The 23,352-nt window shown below is 46.4% G+C and overlaps 7 protein-coding genes across 7 annotated transcripts; 3 read left to right on the forward strand and 4 right to left on the reverse strand.

Annotated features, from left to right (window-relative positions):
- Window positions 1-3,445: 3,445 nt before the first annotated feature.
- F4822DRAFT_426540 (kinase-like protein) lies at window positions 3,446-5,738 on the forward strand (the record flags this gene model as incomplete). Its single annotated transcript, XM_051460584.1, has 2 exons — window positions 3,446-5,081; window positions 5,176-5,738. 2 exons carry the CDS (start codon window positions 3,446-3,448, stop codon window positions 5,736-5,738), a joined length of 2,199 nt encoding a protein of 732 aa, XP_051316465.1.
- Window positions 5,739-6,338: 600 nt separating this feature from the next.
- F4822DRAFT_394181 (PH domain-like protein) lies at window positions 6,339-8,076 on the reverse strand. Its single transcript, XM_051457336.1, has one exon. The coding sequence runs from the start codon at window positions 7,953-7,955 to the stop codon at window positions 6,999-7,001; it is 957 nt and encodes a 318-aa protein (XP_051316466.1). The 5' UTR covers window positions 7,956-8,076; the 3' UTR covers window positions 6,339-6,998.
- A 642-nt stretch (window positions 8,077-8,718) lies between these two features.
- On the forward strand, window positions 8,719-12,192 carry F4822DRAFT_161344 (DNase I-like protein). Its single transcript, XM_051453127.1, has one exon. It carries the CDS (start codon window positions 8,916-8,918, stop codon window positions 12,072-12,074), a length of 3,159 nt encoding a protein of 1,052 aa, XP_051316467.1. The 5' UTR covers window positions 8,719-8,915; the 3' UTR covers window positions 12,075-12,192.
- F4822DRAFT_161343 (HIT-like protein) lies at window positions 12,193-13,260 on the reverse strand. Its single transcript, XM_051453126.1, has 3 exons — window positions 12,815-13,260; window positions 12,642-12,762; window positions 12,193-12,589 (listed from the first exon to the last, which is right to left on the reverse strand). Exons 1-3 carry the CDS (start codon window positions 12,929-12,931, stop codon window positions 12,312-12,314), a joined length of 516 nt encoding a protein of 171 aa, XP_051316468.1. The 5' UTR covers window positions 12,932-13,260; the 3' UTR covers window positions 12,193-12,311.
- A 72-nt stretch (window positions 13,261-13,332) lies between these two features.
- F4822DRAFT_161355 (uncharacterized protein) lies at window positions 13,333-18,851 on the reverse strand. The gene is made up of 5 exons (XM_051453129.1): window positions 18,661-18,851; window positions 18,540-18,603; window positions 18,101-18,474; window positions 14,885-18,028; window positions 13,333-14,053 (listed from the first exon to the last, which is right to left on the reverse strand). The coding sequence occupies exons 2-5, from the start codon at window positions 18,578-18,580 to the stop codon at window positions 13,590-13,592; spliced, it is 4,023 nt and encodes a 1,340-aa protein (XP_051316469.1). The 5' UTR covers window positions 18,581-18,603; window positions 18,661-18,851; the 3' UTR covers window positions 13,333-13,589.
- A 956-nt stretch (window positions 18,852-19,807) lies between these two features.
- On the reverse strand, window positions 19,808-20,946 carry F4822DRAFT_161347 (uncharacterized protein). The gene is made up of 4 exons (XM_051453128.1): window positions 20,790-20,946; window positions 20,684-20,733; window positions 20,408-20,627; window positions 19,808-20,352 (listed from the first exon to the last, which is right to left on the reverse strand). The coding sequence occupies exons 1-4, from the start codon at window positions 20,799-20,801 to the stop codon at window positions 19,945-19,947; spliced, it is 690 nt and encodes a 229-aa protein (XP_051316470.1). The 5' UTR covers window positions 20,802-20,946; the 3' UTR covers window positions 19,808-19,944.
- A 248-nt stretch (window positions 20,947-21,194) lies between these two features.
- F4822DRAFT_394191 (uncharacterized protein) lies at window positions 21,195-22,574 on the forward strand. Its single transcript, XM_051457337.1, has one exon. The coding sequence runs from the start codon at window positions 21,470-21,472 to the stop codon at window positions 22,382-22,384; it is 915 nt and encodes a 304-aa protein (XP_051316471.1). The 5' UTR covers window positions 21,195-21,469; the 3' UTR covers window positions 22,385-22,574.
- The last annotated feature ends 778 nt before the right edge of the window (window positions 22,575-23,352 follow it).

A 23,352-nucleotide genomic window follows, 5' to 3' on the forward strand; every position in this document is an offset into this window, starting at 1 on the left:
TTAGCCAGTAAGCTCCTGAATGATCTAACAGCGACAACTCTAGAAGTAATATATCGAAGAGCATTTTGATATAGATAAGTCTTCTGATATAATGCATACGAGAAATGCGCGTGAGAGTTTAGAGAAAGGGGCCCTAAACGTGGGCTGTCTTGGCGCATTTCACGCCTATTTTCAGGGGCATTATTATATCTCTACCACGATACCTATCAAACTTAGAAGGTTGTACAAAGCAAGTACTTTTGATTTAAACTGATGTTCTATTCAAGGTTCTTCAATGCTATATCTACCTAGGTAGCAATTGGAAATGCAAGATTGGTCTTATGGCCGTATTCGTTCTGAAAGAATATCCGGAGTAAACGGGGAATGATAGTATATTCACTTTTATTGACACAGCTTCGTTGGGTGCTCGATGTTAAGTTTCCGCGAAACGTGCCGTAGTGAAGGTATCGTGGTGAATGTCTGCGCGTCGTCCTAAGAAAAACTTTGATCTGTTTTGAAGGCCGAGGAATGAATGGGTTAATTGATTCAACTCTAGTTACCTGGGTAATTGTTTAATTGATAGTAAATTGTTAGTACATACAAGCCTGTCGCGTACACCGCTGCTACTGGCGAGAAACCCCAAAGGAATGGAATTGACCAATCAACATTCAGGATGATGGACCGTGGTTAATAAATCTATTCCAATGGTGATGTCTTCATCGATGCCGTAAGACGAACAACACAAGCGAGACAAAGCAGGGAGCCCAGAGGATCATCGGTACATGGATTTATATCCAATATTACTGATTCATTGATTTCGACGAACGACACACGTGTGTTGTCCTGCGTGCTTCAGTTGCATGTCGAATTGTATGACATCAGCGACGTGCGGTTGAGGCGAATAATCAGAAAAAAAAAATCAGGGTCGAACTAGTTAATTGACGAATCTCGGCCGACGACGCATTTAGTAATGAAAGAGAACATTGAACGAATGTACAAATGTATTGGAGGGTCGATCCGACAACAACCTAAACATTCGAGGTAAGATCTTAGCTACAAATTGGTTATTTACCATGCTTATCAATCTCTAAGAGGGGAAAACGGAAAGAGAAGATTTGATGGATGACGTGCATTATCGCGTCCTTAAAAAGAAGTACCCGTAGCGAACGAATTATTGAACCTGTTCAGGTACCTTATCAGTACTTTGAGTACATCATCCATTAATCAACTCAACTGTACATGTAGGTATAATAAATAGCTTTACTGACTATAAATAGTTCCCTTGAGTGTCGTAAGCAGAGATGGATAGTTGATATCTCATGCCAATAAGATTGTGACAGTACTTTCAATAAACGAGATTGAAAAGTTGAGAAATGATATCAGTATAAATGAGATATTGGGGGACAGCTAGAACAATTTGATAGATAACGGAACGGGAGAAACCTGGTCATTTGGATTTTACTACATGTATGTATATATGTTAAAGATTCGACGTGGGCGACAACGTAAAGCTTGTAGATTTAAAAGTACATCAAAGATAAATTGTTTTATATATCGACAAGAGATGTATTTGATGTTCCTATCCCCACCTGCTTGCCCGCTTTATGCCGCACTTACTTTACTTCTAGCCAAGATGTACATGACGGACTCCCACGCAGGTACGTGTGATTATATAGTGGGAATACGCTTAACTAAATGTACCTAGCGCACCGAACTTAGTATACTGATCTAATCCTCACTTACCATTGATTAGTACGTTTAGTAAGGCCATAGCGTTCCTGTAGGTCATAGCTGCCTCTATCTGTCAAATCTTGTCACTCTTGCCGCTTGTGATTTTAGTTAGCTTAGTACCAAATAGTGCAAAGTAGCATTGAATTTAATACCATCAAATTTATACTTTCAAGATTGTCAGACCATTTTGATGCCCTGGTATAATCATCAGTGCTTGCCATAGTTGCTCAATTGTTCAGTTGTCGCCTGCCCTGACTTGTCCATCTGACCTTATGTAATGTCCATCAAAATTAAAATTGACTCCTCCCCCAAAATTGCTTCCAATTCTCAACCCGATCCCGCGGTCCTCCGTTACTTTTCGATTTCTCTTCCTTTCCCGTACGTCTTTCACTAAACCTCATCTACTTACCCTACATATACCTACATATACAACCCCTACCCCTACCCCATCTTTTTTTATCTTTCGCAAGCGAATCAACACCTTTCCTACCCCGTCCAATCCTTTTCTATTTTCATTGTCTTCCCTTTCCTGTCGTGCAACAACCACCCCCTTATCATAATCAATCTATTCATTCCTAAGCCTTAGAGCTAGGGTACTGCATCAACATCGGCGTCTGCAAGCTCAGCTCAGATAGCACCCCACGTTCTGATATCGGTCAATCTTTTTTTCTTTCTCTTTTATTCATTTTCATTCGTCTCCTGGCGAAAGGGGACTTACGTCTCGAACATCCAGATCATTCACATATTCATATACTGTACATACTCTAGATACGGGTCCTATCTAGGTAGTACTCTCGCCCGCAACTGTCATATATTTATGTCGTAGAATTCGAATTGCAGCAACTCCACAACCAAGACATTTTATTTGGCCACGAGGCGACGCGCATCATACCCTTGTCGCAGCCAAGTTTTCCCGCGTTGTGCTGTACCTCAACTGCTTAAGCTAATGCAGACTGAGGTCAACGTTACAATTCATAGCTTCCGGACTTTGGTACTGTATTGTACCACGACCGTCGCCGAATCAACTTGAACCTGTCTGTCTCTGTCTGCTGTCTGCCTACCTGTTTGCCTGGTTACGCCCTGTTTACTCTTGCTTCACCAAATTCTGCGCTCGCAAGTTTAATCATCAAACGTTTTGCGGCTCCTAACAAACAGCCCTAGCTAATCGCTAGTGCTTACCCAGCATTTCCAAGGTTGTCTCGTATTATTCTACTTTTTACAGTCAAGTTCCCTACGCCACTTTCATCTAATCAGTGTACGAGTGAGTACCTGAGACAGAAGGGAATCAGCTTTCAGCTAAAACTTGTGTCTTCCATCGGAACACCGTCCTTAAGTATACAAAAGCGTTCGTACCAAAACTACGAGACCTTTAGATACCGGACGCCGCGCCGAATCGAAAACCAAGTATTCCAACCATACTCCTTCGAATAGTGGAGTCAGAACCGACCGACTGCCGCCGTCACTTCAGGAGTCCCCGCTAGTTTTCGCAATTATGTACGTACTATCCTTCCCTCTCTTCAATTTTGGTATCCCGTAGCTCCCTGTAAAAAAAAAATGGCTATCACCCTTGACACAAACGCTTTCCTAATCCTTACTAGTTGACTTCCTTCTACTACATATCCTCCTTCGGGTTCGAGTCATTCAAGCACTCAAGATCCCGTCTCACCGTTTCACACCGTCTCAACAGTGTCGAATCAACCGCTGTCAGCTGTGCCAGCCAATCCAGCAATCAAATATGACCAGTGGGCAATCTCAACCCCAGTCACACATCCTACCAGAACGTACACTCACAGAACACAACCGCCGTCCAGCGTCGCAAACCCATCCTATTCACGAATTTCACGCTACCGGAACACAGGCCTTATTAACAGTTGCTGACGCACTAAACCGTCGAAATGTACAAGAAAACAACATAACACGGCTCTATGACGGAGAGTCTAACCGTTCAACTTTTCCATGCGAAGAATCGATAAATTCGAGGTTACCGGTGGCCCCCCACGGTCAGATTCAATTCCAGTCGCATACGATAGCCCCCTCGCCGCCCTTGCCACAACATACTCCCGAAGATCGCTCTTCCTCTCCTGACGAGCCGCCCTATTCGCCCTCTCCCCTGGGTAGGGGTAGCAACCCTTTTAATATCGCAACTGATGTTCCACCTGCCCCGCCGGCGCGATCCGATAGTCTTAACAGCAATCAGGGCGGTTTTCCGACTTATCGATCAAATTTAGCTCTCCAGAACAAAACTTCATCTCCGAGTCTGAGACCTGTTTCGAGAACCCCTAGCTTCAAGCGACACTACTCGAGAAGCATAGGGTCTGCGGCGAGCTCAACATATCCCAGCCCAGTCATCTCTGCTATGGGTGATGTGACACCGCTGCCATCACCATTACTAGGTAGTGATTCACCCGGACCTTGGAGACGAGTTGGTTCTCGTCGATCATCGTCAGCTCGCGATTTATTGCCTCCAATCATGACAGACTCGGTGCTGATAGCTGCTACCGGAGAATCTGTAGCTTCTGCACTCGCGCATCAATCTAAACGAAAGGTCTATGCAGGACTTAACGTGAGCCACGCGGCCGAAATCAGCAGCGGCAAGGTTGAACATAGCCGTAACCGAAGTATTAGTGAATACATTCCGGATCCAAAGGGAATACCTAAACGACAGAACACCATATCTGGAAAGATCGACGAGAAGGACGTGGATAGTGCTTCCGATTCCCATCTACGTCGAGAGCCACACCTTTCGGAGAAACGAGGGATCCTCCCAGTTGCCAAACCCCCGACTCCCCCGCCAAGCGAATCATCTCAGAGCAGCGACGGCTCTAATTCTAAAAAGTCTCGCCATGAGTACTTCGAAGCCCGTGGCCGATATGATCAGAGGTTAAGGAGGTGGCGTGCTATTAAGGAGCTAGGTCAAGGAACATTTAGTCGAGTGATGTTAGCAACGAGTCAGGTTGCAACCGAAGATGATGATACCAACGGCACAGCGCAGAATGGCACAACTGGACTTCCTTCGCCGACTACCAACGGCCATCCACATCAGAAAACCCTAGTTGCTATCAAAGTATGTGAACACGGACCTCGGGGCGGGGCCTCTGAAGATCGCATCGAGATGAGCCTCAAACGAGAGTTGGATATTATGCAGTCAATAAGTCACCCGTCATTGGTCCACTTGAAAGCTTGGAGCATTGAATCTACCAGGGCGTTATTGGTTCTAAGTTACTGCCCTGGTGGCGACCTTTTCGATGTCGCAACGCAATACAGAGACCAACTAGAACCGGTACTGATAAGGAGGATATTTTCCGAGATAGTGGGTGCGGTGATGTACCTCCACGAACGCCGGATTGTTCACCGGGATATCAAACTTGAGAGTAAGTCGCCATTCTGAATACCACTCGTACTCCGCTCGGACGTTCGGCAATGGGTGACTTTTTTTTTTCCCTCGGTTACTAACAAATATGGCAGACGTGCTAGTCAATATCCCGCCGGCTGAACTAGTCAAACCCGGTCAAGACTGGGCTACTTATCCATACTCTATCATTACGCTTACTGACCTCGGTCTATCACGCCGCGTCGCCGATGACGAGAAGCTAGAGACGCGTTGTGGGTCAGATGATTACGCCGCGCCAGAGGTCATATTAGGGCAGCCGTACGATGGGCGCGCCATCGATGCCTGGTCACTTGGTGTCTTACTCTACGCCCTAATCGAATCCCGACTTCCTTTTGATCCTCCACCTGGTGCCAGCGACGTGCAGAGAATGCGGAGCAGAACAAGCCACCGAATTGCACGAATAGAATGGCGATGGGTTAAATACTATGGCGACGATGGTGACCACGATGCAGACGAAGCCAAATTCGAAAGTCATGGCCTAAAGGGCGCGATGGAAATTACGGAAGGTCTTCTCAAACGGGCTAGGAATCGTTGGTCTATGCAAAAGGTGGCGGGACAGGAATGGGTCACTGGTGGAATTCAAGTTGAAGGTGGTATCCGGTTTAGAGAAGAAGAGGAAGGCGAGGAAGTATTATGACACTTGGCATAAATTTGCCGGGTCTACCTATACTTGAGGACATGCATTTGAACATGCATACGGATATGGATTTGGTATTCTTCAACTGGCTTTTCTACAATCCCTCATTCGAGGCTGGAGAAGTTTTATCACGGGACTTTCGAGGATTATTCAACTAACTGTTTTACGGGGGACGATCAAAGACTATGCTTCAGGCTTTTCCAGTGTTCGATGGCCTACTTATACACGAGCGAAAGATACACACTTTTGCCGCGTAGGAACGAACACGCTTCTTTTTGAGTGGATGGGCCGTTAGCAACGGCGTTTCCGGGAAGCAATTTTTATTTTGGCCCTTTGTATTACAAACCAATATAGGATATCGGGGATTAAAAAATACAAAGTCCTTCACTTCAAACTACCATGGGGTGGAATTACCTTTTAGGTACGGGTACGGATACGGCTATGAGTATGGTTCCGAAATGAAGTCCTAGGCTAGGAGTAAAGAAGAGTCAGTTCTATGACGGGCGGGTTGGAGGCAAGGAAAAAAAAATATCACGTTACACCGCCCGGCTAAATTACCATCTGTTACCTGCTACGCGAGACAGCATGACCATTCGATGGGGATCAATATTTATAGTTAACCTATACCAAAAAGAAAAAGCAAAAGAAAAAAATAAACATAATTAATCGTGGAATACCTAACCTACCTATGTCTTGGAAGTAATGTTAGTTGAACCGTCCATTGATTTTGGCACGTGAGGTGTAGTGGTGTTTGATGTTCTTCGCATGGATTATACCCCGATTATGGATAATATCAGGTAGGTAGGGCTGATGGACTTTCGTAAATTCATATGAAGCTATCTTCCTAGGGTATAACTTGTCTGTTGTATAAAGATGTCTAGATGCTTATGTAATAGTCGTTGGTATGAGGATAGGGGCGAGGTTAGGTTGATTAGGAAGATTAAGGTACCTTACGGGGAAAATACTGTACGTCCATTTAACAGGATTTCTGTTGCTAGCACTAGGACAACCTGCCTAGCCATGAGGCTGGGATCACAAGAAGCCTTGAAAGATCAAGGGACGTTGTTCGTATACTCATGATATCTTATGAGATTCACAACGAATAGTATTCCTATTACTAAAACCAATGCCTATCGGGGTATCTTCCCTCCTAACGCCAGATATAACCCTCGTTCATCCATCCATTGTTGTCGCCAATGTTTTCCCCTTAAAGTTCTCGACTTGTGATAGCCGTGTCTCAACCTTTCGTGCCTAATCAACCTAGGCGCCCCCGATTCCGCCGATACCATTCATATTGCGTCCAAACAACTCAGATAAACTAAGCTGTCGACCAGCCTGCGCCATAGGCAACGCAACCTCATCATCATCACCAGGCGAAGTACTTGTAGACACATCCCCGGACGCATCCTCCGTATCCTCAACATCAACATCAACCTCCTCACGAGCAGCGCGCGCTTTACTCCACAACTCATGTACCAGCGCAGCATTCGTCCTCCGATCATTCTCATCTTCAGAGTATACCCATAAACTAAGCACCTTCGACCTAACCGACTCCTCATTCTCCATCGGCACCGTGACGCCCGCGCCATCCATCTTAAAAATGAGCAGGCCAGTCGCGAGTTCGAAATCGGATACATCTGATAAATCGATAATCAAATTGATTAGACCCTTGCGGTTTAACACGAAGAGACAACCATCGCTAGCCGCGTTTTCGGGGTCGGAGTCTTCGTCGCTGTTAGGGTTGGGGGTCTGGGCGCAGATAAACATGGTCCCTTCCATATTCGATTTATCCCATTTTGATGGTGGCGTGAATACGTATACTACGGCGTTCGCGGCGATGGATAGGATGCTGGTGATTCCCGGACGGTACCGGCGGAGCACGCTTAGGTTTAACTCGGTGTTTGTACGCGCTGCGAGGGCGGCGGGGGGCGGGGGTGGGTGCGAGGCCATGTATCGCGCGGTGTCGGATTCGTAGTCGGATGTTATACCCGCGCCTGTGCCGGTGCCGGTGTAGTGCTGGTGTTGATGGAATTGCTGGAGCTCGGCGGCTTCGGCGCGTAGTTGTTGGGATCGGTTACGCGAGTGGCTGTGGCTGTGTGGGTGTTGGGTGTGGGAGTGCGTTGTGTACATGTGTGTGTGGGAGTGCGGAGATCGTGAGTAGGACTGCTGGCTTTGGTGTCCGCGGTTTGGGTTCTTGCGGGGTATTGGTTGAGACATTTTTTATCTTTTTTCTTCTTCTTCTTTCTTAGGTAGAGAGGTATCGATTGGCGTTGAGTCGGGATGGTGTGGGTTGATGGCGTTGGGTCTTTGTCTTTGATTCTTGTGTTGGAGGGAGAAAAGAAAAGGATGGATTTTTGCTCTGAGGTTGGGTTTCAAGGACTGCAGTACAGTGATGAGAGCCGGAGAATTGGGGAGCTTGGTTTGCGCTGACGAATGATAGGCTGTGGATTTAGGGAGCTAGCTCTGGGATTTGACCCCGCCCCCGCCTTAACTTCCTTGCTGGATGGTGCTATGTAATCCGGTAAGAAACGAGCAGTAGATAAAATACAGTACGTTCATTACTGCTACACAACATGAATAAGCCAACGCATAGTGGGCTGTGCGAGATTACGACCCTCGGGTAGGTACCTAAGCTGCATGTGTAAAGCTAAAAGAATATTGCACTTGCCTTCCTAAATCGTATCCGCAAGAAATGGATATACTGAATTTACAGGGAACGTGACCAATCACAATCGATTATTCAGTGTACTTAGGTCATCAACTTGGATTTCTCAGTGGTCTTAAACCCTGCCACGGTTGTATTCACCTGATCATCTCGCGTCAGATCTACATTCCAATTCATCCACGCTTCAAGTCGGATTCCAGATTCCCATTTGAATAAATATAAGAAATCACATTTTTGATTTCTGCACTTTTATACTATAGAGCATAATAATTGTGGCAGCGCTCACATGTTTCTAGCAGTCTGGACTCAGCACTGCCCCCTTGACCCCTCCATAACGTCACAATTCAACATGCTCGACTTTGATTTCAACGCACGCGATCACGAGTTAACATAGGCAACGGCCTATATATACATATATACATGTTCTCGAATTCTTCTAAGGTTATAGACCAATTGAATTATTGATTCACGTTGTTTCGTTTCAATAATACAACCGAATTTACCTACAGACCATGTCAACCTCCAATCGCGACCCGTCCGTAACTTCGGAGCCCGAACAAGTCGAGCCGGTAGACGAAGCCTCGAACCTTTACTCCCTTTCCCGTGCCGTACGTGCAAGAAAGGCCGAATATGTCAGACCCCATCGCATACGAATCAAGATTGGATCATGGAATGTTGCTGGTTGTCCGGGCACGGACAAGGACCTAGCAAGTTGGTTCGTCGATGGTAAAGGGGCCGAGCCACAACTAGATGCGAAGTTGGCACGGATGAAGTTGTCAGAGAGCAACGGAACTATACAAGCAGACATAGGCGAAGACGCGAGATCACAAACGAGCGCGGGACCTACAATCAGCTCGGAAGGTCAGGTAGATCTCAACAGTTCGGAAGGTGGAGCAGAGGAGCCCAATGTAAGGCTGTTAGGTGGTGATAAGATAGGACTATACGTTCTAGGACTTCAAGAGATTGTCAACTTGAATATTGTTACCCAGACTTTCTATTCCGATCCAGACGCCATTGCGAAATGGCAAGACGCACTCGAAGCCGCCCTACCGAGGGGCTATTCTCTCATTGCTAGCGAACAGCTTGTCGGACTTCTCTTACTTATATACGCCTCCCCTGAAGTAGCCGAGACCATATCAAACGAGTCAACTGTTAGTGTTGGAACTGGGATATCGGGTTTGCTAGGATATTGGGGAAATAAAGGGGCGGTATCATCTCGCATTCTCCTAGGCGAAACTACTCGTCTTGTCTTCACGAATTCTCATCTCGCTTCCGGACACGATCAGACTAGTCTCGAAAGAAGGTGTTGGGATTATAATAGGATCATGACCCAGACCAAATTCGCACCTATGAATTTCGGAGGCGTGTCCGAGGATGAAGGAGAGAAAATAGGCGACGAAGATTTCGCATTTTGGTTTGGCGATCTTAACTTTCGTCTTGACGATTTGCCTGGAGAAGATATTCGTCGGTTACTAATGCTACATAGTCGTGGCGAGTACGACATTAGTAAGAAACATACTGGGGAAATATTGGGTGACGACGGCGTGATAGTGTTACGTAATAACGACGAAGATGATGATGGCTCAAATACGCCCGGCATGATATCTCGCGAAGCGTCTTTCGATAAAGACTCTAGCGATGATAGTACCGATCTCCCAGATCCCGACGACTTTATCCCCGACCCAAGCGATGATCCAGCGTCTCTGCAGGCGACCCTTGATTCCCTGCTCCCACACGACCAACTCAAACGTATGATTAAGGAGCGAAAGGCATTCCATGAAGGATGGCACGAAGGACCTATAAAATTCTTACCAACATACAAGTATGATGTTGGTACGGTAGGACTATTCGACTCTTCAGAAAAGCAACGAGCTCCGAGTTGGTGCGATCGCATCTTGTATCGGACACGTACGGATGTCAATCAACATGACAAGAAAATTAAAGATGAGATTGAAGCGAAGAAGAAAGATGAAGATATGAAAAAGAGAGGCATCGACCAGGCCGCGGATGACGAAAGTGTTTTATTTGACTACGATCCTACTACAGATTCAAGCGCCGATAACATACCGTACGGAGACTCTACTTCTTATGATTATGACGAATACGACGAAGCAGGTGACGACCCAGAGCAGGTTGTCACGAAAGAAGGGTTTGTCGATAAGATTACTTTGGATACATACACGAGCCATCAACGGATTATGTCATCAGACCATAAACCTCTGGTGGCTATGTTTACGTTGGATTATGACGCTGTTGTCCCCGAATTAAAGGCCAGAGTTCACGCCGAAGTAGCAAGGGAACTCGATCGCGCCGAAAACGAAGGACGACCGGGAATTACCGTCATTGTTGATGGGAAAGACTCAATTAACAAGGACAATAAGAACGTTGCTGATGGAAGCGAAGGAGTAGATTTTGGGAACGTCGGGTTCCTGCGGAGAGAAACCCGATATTTGACTCTTGCGAATACGAGTCGCGTTCCCGCTAAATTCCATTTCTTGGAAAATCCGAGTACAAGGGACGATACACCAAAACGTCCTAAATGGCTAGAGTTCAAATTCGTTCACTCACAACCCGATGACGAAGAGGCACAAGACGTACTAGGCGATGAAATTACCCTGGAACCAGGAGAGACAGTAAATGCTGTCATAGAAGCATACGTTCATGAACTTTCTCATGTACGGGCACTAAATGAAGAAACTGCGCAATTGGAGGATGTTTTAATCTTACGCGTTATTGATGGAAGAGATCACTTCGTTCCAATTAAGGCCACATGGATACCTACCTCTTTCGGTCGCTCGCTTGAAGAACTCATCCGAGTCCCGCGCGAAGGTGGCATTCGAGCGTTGTTGGAGAAACGACAAAAAGGAGGGTCGATACCTTACACCTTAGAAGTGCATAAGTCATCGCCAAACGAACTTTTCAAACTAACCGAAGCCGTGGTGACTCTAATGGAAAGAGTGATAGCTGATGAAAACATGATAGAAGAGGTTAAAGTGCCACGGGACAAGCCTGGTTGGCCTTTTGACAGTGGATCGTGGCAGACAACCAACGCTGGAGATCATAATGAACTACGGGTAGCGATTGTTGAAGCCTTAGATGAGGACCAACCCGTTTTGGATACCATCAAAGCAGACGTACCTACATTAAAGCGACTAGAGATCGTGAGCGAGGTGCTTTTACTATTCCTTCGCAGCATGCCAGATGGAATTATTACCGCGACCTTGTGGGCCAAAATCGAGCAAGGCATACCAAACATTGGGGCTGGCAAGACGCCTGCGGAAGCCGAAAAGGCCAAGTCTGATATCCTCGATATACTATCAACAGCACCGAACTACCATATCTCGTTCGTATTCCTCATGTACATGTTGACGCGAGTCGCCAACGAACTGGTGCCTCTTAACCAGGACGAATTCGAAGTCTTTAATACTCGAAAATCGAGTCCTGCAGCTTCGATAGGGAAACGTGGTATAAGCTTTCGTCGGAATACGGGAAGCGCTGCGGTTGATGAAGTTGCGATACAGCGAAGGTTGGCTTGGGAGCGGAAAGCTGCTGAGATTTTTGGCGTCGCGATTTGTCGGGCGCCAGTACCCGCAAATCCGAAGGAGAAGAAAGCTGTTGAGGATAAGATGAGGGGTATCGTTGAAGTGTCCTTGCGTAAAGATGGGGTGTAATAAGGCGTTCTGAATAGGGGGGGGTGGGGGTTATGTAATCAACTCTAGGGGGAGAGGCTTAGGTAATTACCTACATAAACAAGTCTAACACGGCTTATATAATGGATTCAAATATTCTTCAAGACTTATGTAAACATTTGCATTAGGTAATCTACGTTCTGAGTGATTAGTCAGAGATCAAAATACAAGAGTGCGCTTAGGTAACTAATTAGTAAGTAAAATAGATTAGTTTCCGTCTCATCTCTCAGCGCTTTTCCTCTTTAATTCTTGTTCAATCTGCTTCTCAGATTTCCACATCAACGGCAGCCAAGAAGGATACTTGAATAACCATAACCAAAAACGAGGCTCCACGATAACATGCATATGCAAATGGTGAATAGAAATGATATCCGGCCAATAAACATCTCGGAATAGGACTCTACGACCGCGGTGGAATCCTGAGTGGATATTCTTTGGCGATACCGCGGGACAGTGTTTTTGTAGTAACTCCTTTTTTAAATCGATCATAGATTGGACTATGCGAAAGACGTTAGTAGAAACTCGAAAATGGAGAGAATAGGTTCGTACGTAGTTGTGTGTCTTCATATACTAAACTCTCGACGTCGCGCCATTGATGCTCCTTGGGCATAATAAGCCAGTGGTATGTTCCCGCTTTCGATATGTTATTTATAGCGAAGAGTGTGTCGGTCTAGTAGGTAATGTTAGCAGTCTCACATCCCCTACTGAATGTTTCTTCTTACCTCATAAACGATATTCCCTTGAAACTTAGTTCTATCGCAAAAGATACAATCTTTCTGTTTCTTCTCCGTCCACTCGAGATGAGCCAGATAGGAGAAAATAGCTCTCATCCTTTGCATCTTGAAATGCTATGCTTATGTAAGATATCGTAAAAAAATAGAGTGGAGATAACGCGTTGTCAGACAAGATGAGAATCAGCAACAGTGAAAGAGATTTTCTCCAGTCTAATGTGCATCTTTAATAATTATTTTATGAAAGAATGGGTAGGATACCAAGACATAGGGATCGTTTTAGTATTTCCGACTTTACTTTGGTACGTTCGAATGAATGATATCGTGAGGCAGATTTGGTGGTTTGGCGCGGGGCTGATGTGTCTACGCCACGTAGTACAAGGGCATAACCAATAGCAAACACTTTGCGAGGCACTCCAGTCAGGCTAAATAACATGGCCCTTACATTGTCATATCTTCGTGTCAGGTAGCCGATGGGATGAAATATGTATATATATCTATAAGTAGGTGATTATTGGAAGGCAATGGTTATTCCTTGTTTACTACAGTCACAATGGCTGACATCTAGGTGTCTTTGGGATCTCTTAGTAATCGTTATAACCCCACTATAACCAGTGGGATGCCTCAGTCATACAACCCTAACAAAAATAAAGGAGGTAGTAAATCAAGCCATATGACGAAAAGATATTCCCTATATACAACCTTATAAACACTCCAGATATATAAAAACATCACATTTACTTATGCTACCTGAAACCCGACCGCCCTACAGTCGAGTATCAGAAGCTTCATAAACGACCGTCAGATGGGACTCAATATATCTCAGACTACGTTTATACCCCTTCGATAACAGAAAATCCCGCAAATACTGATCATGATCGATCTTCCCCTTAGCATAATGTACGGGAGTAGCATTACTGCTATCTTTCTTCGTCAAATCAGCCCCTGCATCCATAAGAACTCGGAAAACGCGTAAGTCTTCGCGCCATGCCGTATTATGCAGGGGAGTGCGCTGGAAACGATTGGGCTCTGACAGTTTGATCGGCTTCTTGCATTTCTCGAGTAGGCGTTTTACGTCCGCGGCGGGCAGCCTTTCTGCTGCGTAATGGAGCACCGTGTTACGGCCCACGTCGACCGCGTTACCGTCGGCGCCGGCCTCGAGAAGCGCCTCAATGGCCAGCCTAGATGGATACTGGCACGAGACGGCGAGATGTAAGGGAGTCTGCAGCTCTAGACGCGTTCGGGCTTCGATGTTGGCGCCGGACGCGATGAGGAAGCCAATACCCAGATTCCGCAATATTCTGAGATGGATCGGGGCTCTGCCTCTATTGTCCATCGGGTTGATGTTTGCTCCGAAGCGGATTAAGAGACGCAAATATGAGATGTCAGGATCTATTGCGGCTATATGGATAGGGGCTTCCCGCTGTGAGGTTAAAGCATTTGCGTCTGCTCCAGCCTCAAGCAGTTGCCTCGCTACGTTTAATTTGTGGAATAGTATTGCTATATGAAGCGCGGTCCAGCCACCTCCGGTGCCAGTATCAACTTGCGCTCCGTGGCGAAGTAGGATCGGTACAACATCGTCGCGACCCCATTTCGCGGCCAAGTGTAGAGGAGTCAAACCTTCGACATTGGCATCGTCCAAGCTAATACCGTCTCCTAACAAGGGTTCTAGAAGGTCCACCATAGCGGGCTCGCCATCTACGCCTTTAGCCGCCAGATGCAGTGGCGTCTCGCCTTCGTTGTCCCTGATTCTAGTATTGGCGTGCTTGCTAGTGAGAAACCGGATGGTATTAATGGCTCCATCTAAAACGGCGTAATGTAAAGCTGATCTGCCTAAGCAATCTTTTATGTTTATATCAACTCCAAGGTCTAGGAGCTTTGACGCTGACAAGAACATCTGCTTTTTGCATAGAAAGTGGAAGGCAGAAAACCCAGTGAGGTCTTCGAGCCGCCCGGGGCGGTCAGGACAAGTCTTGATTTTCCAGGCATTCTGCCATGTAGCCCAAACGCCTCCATCAGTGGTAAATAAGGCCTGTACCACACGCTGTGGAACTATTCCACCGCGTTCGGCCTCACCCACATGATAGAGTAACGATTTGAGAGCATATCGGACGAATGGGAACTCGTCAAAAACTCTTTCACCGAAAGTATCCCACGGAGTTTGATAAATGCATACCATACAATATTCCGCTAGAATCTCATGCCTCTCCGCGAGCGATTTAGAGTTCCCATTGCATTCTAATATGGCGAAGCCATCACCCCTTAAGAAGAACTCGCGGACGGATTCGTGGATGAATTGGACCGATGACCATTCTTCGTGGACTAGGTTCAAAAGCCCCCGAACTGGTATTCTAGGGAATCTCTTTGGTCGTGGCGAAGGCAGACTTGGTAAAATAGTTGGCCTATATGGGTTATCTTGGGGTATAAGAGGCAGTTGTGGCGCATCTGGCATAACGGTAGGTTGGGCTGCATTGTTATTGAGTGAGTCCAGAGTAGGCAGTGTTGGTGGAGTTGGGACCCAGGTTGAGTGACCCATAAAGGTAGGTTTGTATAGTATTTCCGAATCTAAAACATGCGCTGGGACAGAGGGGGGATCCAGAGTTGGCCGCGGTTGAGGTTGAGGAAGGAAACGGGGCGGCGGAAAGGGTAGTGGAACGTCGGTTATTCCTTCGAACGGTTTTGTAAGGATTGACATTAAGGAAATGGGCGCGGGCGAACTAGAACTATTATGCTGTCCCTCGCCATTTTCATTGTCGCTGGCATCTTCACCTGTGGCGGCTTTATTATCCTGTTTACCCTCAACCGGCCCCGGCTTGGTTCTCTGGTCGAGTTTCGTAGCCATCCTGTCTCCAGCTGCTCGCTTCTTTCGCTCTTCCTCTCCTTCTAACCTTATAGATTCGCTCGCGGAATCCTTTATATGCTTGCGTTTTGCTCTGCGACGCTCAGCGAACGAATGAAGCTGAGACTCCGGTTCCCTATACTGCTTCAGGGTAATCTGTGCAAGCCCTCTCGTGTAGAAACGCAATGATGTCAAGAACTTCCTCGCTTCCTCTTGAATGCAATCTTTAGATAAGCTCCAGCGACGAGGACTATCCATAGGTTTTGTATCCTCAAGGTCAATCGTTAATGCGTGTCGGAGCTCATCCTTTTCTAGCGGTCGCTCAGCCAGAAGGATCCACTGAAAAATATTTGCCGCCACCCGCAACTCATGCTTGGACGACTTGTTCGTGAACAGACTTTCAAATAGGTCCTCGAGCTGGCCGGGCAAATTATCCAATACGTCGTACAAGCCCAGTTCAGTCATATGATTAGCGATATTCATGTTTAATGTCTCCACGACGAGAACTACCCAGAGAAATACGCCCTGAGCTTTGTCGGCAATTCTCTTAGCGAGTGCCTTGATTCTCGGATCCTCGTCAGCACCATGGAGCTTGGTATTCAGAAAGTGGATGATATCATCACCGTTGAAGTTTTCCACAGAAATTTGAGGACAATCCGGAACTTCAATATCTGGATAATGTCGGCTCGCCAGGCAAACCTTCAATCTTCGTCCCGCTGTGATCTCTCTAAAGTAAAATACCAGCTCGCGGGCGACCTGGTAAGCCTCTTTATGGCCTTCTCTATCGCTCTCGTCCAAGGCGTCTATAAAAATCATGGCGTTTCTCAAACGCGAGAATTCATCCCTCAGGTATACCGATCTGAAAAAATTCTGAAGTTCGGTTTGGTGCCATGTCCACGGGCCAGGATTTGTGGCACGCTTTCTTTTATACTCTGTTATGAATGCCGTCAAAAGAGCCTTATCTTGCTTGATTAAATCATATAGCAATGTCCTAAAAAGCCCTAATGGTGACTTCTGTAGTTGTACGTTACTCCTCATCGAGAAGAAGAATGCAGAAACAGAGAAGGATGACCTCCTCCCCGCGACTTTAGCCTGTGTAAGGGCCTCCTTCATAAGCGTCGATTTTCCAGAGCCCGGTTTCCCCCTGATCCATAGTAGGCCGCGCCGTTCTTCTGTGTGAGTGACACCCCACGAAGCCCAATCAACGTAATCCCTGTGTTTAAATAACCATGTAGCTGTGCTATCGAGGGCTATCGCAATATCAAGTTCGCGGCTTTGGAGTTGTTCAAAGTAAAGGGATTTTAGACAATCGTCTCTAAGATGCAGTCCATCATTTTTGACCTGCTCAAGAGCGATTTGGAGTTCTAAAGTAATTTTGAGATAACCAGCGTTGGAGCTGTCATCAAATTGGCAGAACCCTTTGGAGCCCGCGCCTATTTCTTCGATGGTTGAGATCGATTCAGGCAAAGTTGCGGCAGTTTTAGGTATGATGTACCTCGCAGACTGGCCTGAAGATTGGAATAACGAGGTTGGGACCTCGGCAAAGCACTTAACTCGAAAGCCATATGTTTTCCTCTGGGTGAGAAAAGTTTCCTGGCATCTCTCCAGTCTATCATCGTACTCCTGTTGGGTATATTGTGAAGGAATTAAACGTTGTACCACGTCAACAAGCGAAAGGGAATCTCCATCCCCGCCATGGGGTGTACCCAAGAAGACAACCGACGACGTGTAGCTCATTAGGTCTTTCGTCGCCATAGTGTCACCCTGATCAGCCAAGCGAAGCATTTCTTTCAGTAAAATTCCGCCAAAGGAGTGTGCGATAAACACCATACTCCGTCCAAGTGGTCTAGAGTCTGGCATAGTCAGGGAATGTAATAACTCGGATGCGCGGTCTAGGAACGCATCCATCCGGAACGTCGGGTCGGGTTCGAATCCCCAAACCAAGATCCGTGTCTCCGGAAAGTCTTTGGGTAGAAAGCTCGCGGGCCAGAATTTGCTTAGGATAGCATAATGGGTGAGATTCCTTGAGCATTGGGACCAGGTTTCCCACGGGTCCCCGGTAAGGTCTGGAATGAGAACAATATCTGTGATGGCCTCTGGTGGGTTATGGATGACTGTTAAGCCCGATTTCCTGATCATCGCTGCATTAATCCACTCGGGACTTCGTTCGGTCATAGCGGTTGCCTCCACTTCCTTAAGGATTTTGACCATGCTTTGGTAGGCTGGATCGGCACTAGTACCAAATCTAGCTATAGAGGTCATGCTTTTGTGAACTTTGATTTTGGTGCTGGCAAAAGGTGGTATCTTCAATATCGAGGGTTGTCGTTTGCCGAATTTGTCACACGTAGACCATAGATCCCCGCCATCTAGTGAATTAGTTCCGACCTCCTGTTGCGCTGCGACAAGGTTTACGACTTTTCGTCCCTGGATGTACATACTAAAATCATGGAGGTCCTCGGCCAATCCTTGTACTGTGTCGTCGATTGCAGCAATGAGGTTAGGGCTCGGGGAGGTAGTATCCCCAGCGACCATAGTTTGAATTTGGTCTATTAGCATAGCTGAGTCGGGGGCGGCGATTAAAACCATAGCTTTGATCGAGCCGTAAAGAGATGCCAAAGCAAGACATTCGTCCTCCTCATAATCCTTAGCCTCCATCAAAATCTTTGCAACAACTGCGGCCCCAAATCCATGGCCAATCAGTACCAATGGGCGGCCGGCTTCTTCTGCGGTGCGACGGACCATTTTCAGTTTATCGAAGAACTCCGAGTAATATTCCCGCACAGCACTAAGGCCACGCGTAGATAAGTCCGAATTATACCCATAAGTTAGTACGCGGCAATGCGGTAGATCTTTTTCAAGGAAATCTTGGGGCCATATCTGATTTTGGTCACCCCTCCAGCAGTTGTAGGCGTGTTCATTCGGGCTAGCGATAGTTATAATACTGTATATTAATCAACACTATGTCGCCATGGGAAAAAAAGCATGTGTAGGTACTCACTCTAGATTTATGGGTTTATTCTGGGGTGGTGTGTATAGTTGCGTGAAGCCGAAGAAATGTCGATCAAAATTGAGGGATCTACCATCGGCGCAGAGTTGATAGTCTCCCAGAGGATTATAGTCCAGATAAGAGAGAAAGTATGGCGCTCTTTCGGTTGTTAGTATAGCAGTCAAGCAGCCGTCGTTATCACCACAAGTCGTGACCAGGCGTATCTTCGAATTAAAGGTACCTTGCTCCTCATCAGAGAGTAAAGGAATAAGTATGCTTCTAGCCTGTTCGACCCTGCAAGGAGGGAAACCTTGGATGCGATAGCAGTATGTTTGGCCTTGAACCATCTCGTTTAGGGTACATGGCTTGAACGTTTGCAGCGGAAATAATAAGGTTGAGTCCTTTAACTCGAGTTCCACTATTTTCTCGATCTGTTTTCGTGGCACATAGGTAGCAAGGCAGGTAGATATAATCCACTTTGCCTTAGATGACTGGTCGGATACAGTATCTTCGATAAACTCCCTGAATAAATCCCATCCGGAGTCACACTTATCCACTGCGTCAACGAGGACGTATATAGTCTGGGTGTTTGCGTCTCGTAACATGTTGGACAAGACAGAAATGAGAGCGTATGGTTCGAGCGCATCCCCGACGAACCGTCTCCCTGTGTTGGTATATTCATGAAGGTACCGACCGAGCGTAGGGCAAGCATTAACAAGTGACCATATCAGGCTGCGAAGTATATAAACTGAATTACCTCCATTGCCGCTTTCACAGAAGAAATAGGCGAACGGCGTCCCCCGAGACTGGGAAAGGATTCGTGCGATACCGATCATCAGCATGGTTCTATCAGTGCGCATACCCCCTCTGATAGAGAGCACCCGACGACCGTCGTTGATCCGCCAGTCCTGGAAGCGTGTGTCTTCTGTTATCCATTCGTATGAAGAGATCGGCATTTCGCCCCACCTCTGTTCTATCCCACGAATTTGGTATTCCGGTTCACCAACGTAGAGGTCTTCCATGCATTTGATTACCGAATAATCAACTTGCAACTTGTTAGTTGAAACTCGGGATACGTGCGGTCAATTTTACCTTGGGGGCAAGTGGGTTTCTGCATCTCCTGCATAACACGTCTTACGAGTATGTAATTCGGGTCTTCGGGGGAATTGAACTTATTTAGCTTAAAATGGTCCAGGGTTAGTGCAGTCTCGCCATGACCCTGGAGGCAAGCCGAATCCCTATCGACGAGCATTGTCTTCGTAGCAGTCAGAAAAGGGTTATCGTGTGGGATTTTACTTATTTCTTCCTTACTTTATAGGTGGCGGGGATGAAACTTCGAACCACGGGACCAATATCCGTTTCCTTTTCCTCGTAAAAGCAATGGATTCGTAGATTTAGTCGGAGAGCTTTCTTGGCGAATTCTCTGACGGTGTCCGTCAACATCTGAGAGTCTCTATTAGCCGTCTTTAATATCGACGACTTATGGCCACAATTTAGGAACGCGGCGATGGCAGCGACAATGTTCGCGAGCCCAGCCGAGGTAGAGCCTCTATGAGGTGTGCCAATAAAAACAAGACCGGAGATATGGGCCAATAGGGTCCGATCTTGAGCGCTGTCATTAGCAAGGGCTTTGAGTATGGTTTTTTCGATAACGATGCCACCAAAACAGTGCGCAATGAACATTATATTTCGACCCTGGCAGTCCTTTCTATACAGTTAGCTCGATTGAGCGTCATTGGATCCGTGCTGAGGTACTCGCTTTTCTCAACTCATGGACGAGGCTAAGAAACCGACCGGCAACTGCTTCAAGGCTAGTTGACATAGCTTCCTTTCCGAGCCAGTTTGAGGCATATCCATATGCCATGATTCGGGCATTCGGGAAGTCATGAGGGAGCATGTCTGGGGCGCCAAGCCAGTTTGTCCCATGAAGACTCCAGGTCCAATCACGGTCGGCACCAATACCATGAACAGCGACTATGCTACTTCAGTCAGCTACCTGTATTAACCCATAAGAATATAAAAAGGAGTTTCGTACTCTAGATTAGGGCTGCTAGCCTCGTAAAGAGGGAGGCCGAAGCCCGACGGCTTGGTGAAAGTAAAGTTAGAAGTTAGAGATACAATACAATGTCAGCATTACTTACCGGTTCCGACATATTTTTTCTTCGGGCGACGAAAACTAGCCATTTGGCAGGCTAGACATTCGGAACATTAGGCAAGCCGATAATTATGATGCATTTCTCTCATACATAGCAAAACGTAAGTAAGATGGAAGTTTGAAGGAAGAGGATTGGGGATACCTCAGCCGCAATGTATGGGACGGACTATAACCCCACCATTAGCCCCCTCAAATTAAGACTTGGCAGGTATGGTAGGTATCCACTAAGTGACAATTCCACTGCCCCAATTGGGAGGCACAAGAAAGTGCACTTTCAGCTCATCCCATCGCGATTTCTAAGATCGGTCTAGCGCATCACGATTAAGAGTATCATCATTACCAATGAATTCGATTGAGGGTTAGTAAAACTCTCTTTAATCGCGAGTCTAATGTGGTGTTATAGAATTAGGGTTGGTGAGTACCTACACATAAATCCATGAGGTACATATAGGTGTTGTTTAGCGAGAGCCTCACATTTTAACCCCTCTACTGCTTATAACTTATACGAAATTGAACGCCACAGCGCTTATCGTCGCGCTATAATACAGGGATATATAGAGCCTTACCACACTGAAATCAAATCCACCATGATCTATTCTCTTTCCATACCCTTCAAATTGCACAGCCAGTAGGCAATATAGCCACCTATTCTTCAAGGGGCTTAGGATGACGGACGACACCAATGGAGTCCCTTTTGAAGAGCAGTACGAGATTCTAGAATGGCCACCGAACTCCAAATTCGGACACAACCCAACCGACACCGTGCCTAGCCAGCCCAATACTCTTCTCGGTGACAGAGAAGGTGTCGCAAATTTCCTTCATCGAGAATTATCAACTAAAAGGCTCGATGATATGTACTCCATGCTGTTCCTTGTTTCTAAGAGAGACAATGTCAGCCCCCTTCACCACCAAGTTGTGAAAGGCCGTCGTATCATAATTACCGAGCGACCAGATCTTCATCTAGTCTGGTATTATGATCGGATTTTCATCAAGCCTGTGCCATCCTATTTGTTCAGCTATTCTTTTTATAAAAACTTCATATTGGGCGTCGAGACAGAACATGAGCTTCATGCCGCTGCTTGCGGTTTCCTACGAACTTACGCCAGCCTTATCATTCACGAAACAGATTTCAACATCGCCAAGCAAACCGGATTACTCCCAGCCTCGATCGATTGGGAGACGTGGTGTCGGTACATGAAGCAAATTGCCCATATAAAAGATACGCAAGTGTCTCGACGCTATCACTATGGCGAGTTACGGCTTACGCGACTGAATTTTTATTCCAAGGTGTTTTTCTTTCACTGGTCTTACTTCGAAGTGCACCATCAATATGTAGAATATTTCGCTCGGTTTATGGGGCCCTATCTGTTCATATTTGGCGCTCTTACAGTAATCTTGGCCGCTATGCAGACAGCCCTTACAGCGGACCCTAACGGGCGCTATCAATCGGCGGCGTACGGGTTCTGCACATTTTCTATAGCGCTCACGGTAGCTGGGTTAGCGTTCTTCCCGCTGCTGTATCTGCTGTTTCAGGTGCAGGAATTATTCTTGTTTTTATTTCGTCGCCAAAAGCCAAAATAGTATTTTTTCGCCCTCGTATGTCTTCATCCTTGTCATCATGCTACTCCTAAATGATCTTGTCGCTATAGGAGTGGATGTACCGAGATAAAATGTTTCTAGGTGGGTTTGTGGTGAGCCTACTGCATAAAGGAGCAATATTTAGTGAATTGGGTAGCTGATTATAGGGGTTCTGGCCGCTATTCTAGACGCCTCTAGGTCGCATCACACTACCCGTCAGAACCTTCCCGCTATTCTCTCTAAGGCAACTCAGGGACATACAGAACGGTAGGTAGTCGCTAATATCCCTAACACGCAGTAAAGTAACCCCAAGTTCCAGGACATTTTGTTACCTACCTACCTAGGTAGGTATTGTCCTTCTATTCAAATCCTCTTATTACCACCGGTGGACTTGCCAGCCTTAGGTACGACTCCTCCCCTCACATTTGAGATTTTCTATACCATGAAACTAGAGAGAGGCTAATAAAAAAACGCATTACCTAAGACTTCTTTCAGCATCTAAACGCGTCAGCCGTTTTGTCTCTAAGTTAAGTATGCCTTCGATTTAGCAACCCCACAGAACCATTTCCGCAGCAAGAAACACTCTCATTGGAAAGAAACTATTCAGTGTAGCTTTTGCTTAAACTACCTACTAGGTAGGTAAACAGAGCTTACCTATAGCTGTACCTAATTAGGCGGGGGCTCACTGGTTGTAGCGATTTAAATACCCCTCATAGCGGGGTAAGCCCTCGCTACAGACTAGCCGCCAAAATCTATCATAGCTCTGGAGCATGTGCATTCTTACTGTAAGCCCTGTGCTGGAGCAACATTAACTTAACCCCTCAGCCCCTACAGCTGTAGGTACGTATGCGCTGAGGCTTGCTATATAGCCAGCAGAACTTAGCGCTTACCTCGCTATAATATGGCGAATAACCTAGCGTAATAATGTTATAAAAATGAGTTGCAACTCAGAGAAGCAATGATATGATTCA

Source organism: Hypoxylon trugodes (assembly GCF_022578975.1).
Source record: "Hypoxylon trugodes strain CBS 135444 unplaced genomic scaffold F4822scaffold_3, whole genome shotgun sequence".
NCBI lineage: Eukaryota > Fungi > Ascomycota > Sordariomycetes > Xylariales > Hypoxylaceae > Hypoxylon > Hypoxylon trugodes.

What these genes read in the sequence shown, in the direction of transcription:
- F4822DRAFT_161343 (XM_051453126.1), bottom strand. Translation starts at nt 12,931, where the DNA reads ATGCAAAGGATGAGAGCTATTTTCTCCTATCTGGCTCATCTCGAGTGG. An exon ending in AAGGGAATATCGTTTATGAG is followed by an intron (nt 12,763 to 12,814) that starts GTAAGAAGAAAC and finishes ATTACCTACTAG; the next exon opens with ACCGACACACTCTTCGCTAT. An exon ending in ATATGAAGACACACAACTAC is followed by an intron (nt 12,590 to 12,641) that starts GTACGAACCTAT and finishes TCTTTCGCATAG; the next exon opens with TCCAATCTATGATCGATTTA.
- F4822DRAFT_161347 (XM_051453128.1), bottom strand. An exon ending in GCTAGCAGCCCTAATCTAGA is followed by an intron (nt 20,628 to 20,683) that starts GTACGAAACTCC and finishes TGACTGAAGTAG; the next exon opens with CATAGTCGCTGTTCATGGTA. An exon ending in TCGTCCATGAGTTGAGAAAA is followed by an intron (nt 20,353 to 20,407) that starts GCGAGTACCTCA and finishes CTGTATAGAAAG; the next exon opens with GACTGCCAGGGTCGAAATAT.
- F4822DRAFT_161344 (XM_051453127.1), top strand. Translation starts at nt 8,916, where the DNA reads ATGTCAACCTCCAATCGCGACCCGTCCGTAACTTCGGAGCCCGAACAA.
- F4822DRAFT_394191 (XM_051457337.1), top strand. Translation starts at nt 21,470, where the DNA reads ATGACGGACGACACCAATGGAGTCCCTTTTGAAGAGCAGTACGAGATT.
- F4822DRAFT_161355 (XM_051453129.1), bottom strand. Translation starts at nt 18,580, where the DNA reads ATGAACACGCCTACAACTGCTGGAGGGGTGACCAAAATCAG. An exon ending in CGAGGACCTCCATGATTTTA is followed by an intron (nt 18,029 to 18,100) that starts GTATGTACATCC and finishes CTAATTCACTAG; the next exon opens with ATGGCGGGGATCTATGGTCT. An exon ending in TGTGGGTGAGGCCGAACGCG is followed by an intron (nt 14,054 to 14,884) that starts GTGGAATAGTTC and finishes GAACGCGTCTAG; the next exon opens with AGCTGCAGACTCCCTTACAT.
- F4822DRAFT_394181 (XM_051457336.1), bottom strand. Translation starts at nt 7,955, where the DNA reads ATGTCTCAACCAATACCCCGCAAGAACCCAAACCGCGGACACCAAAGC.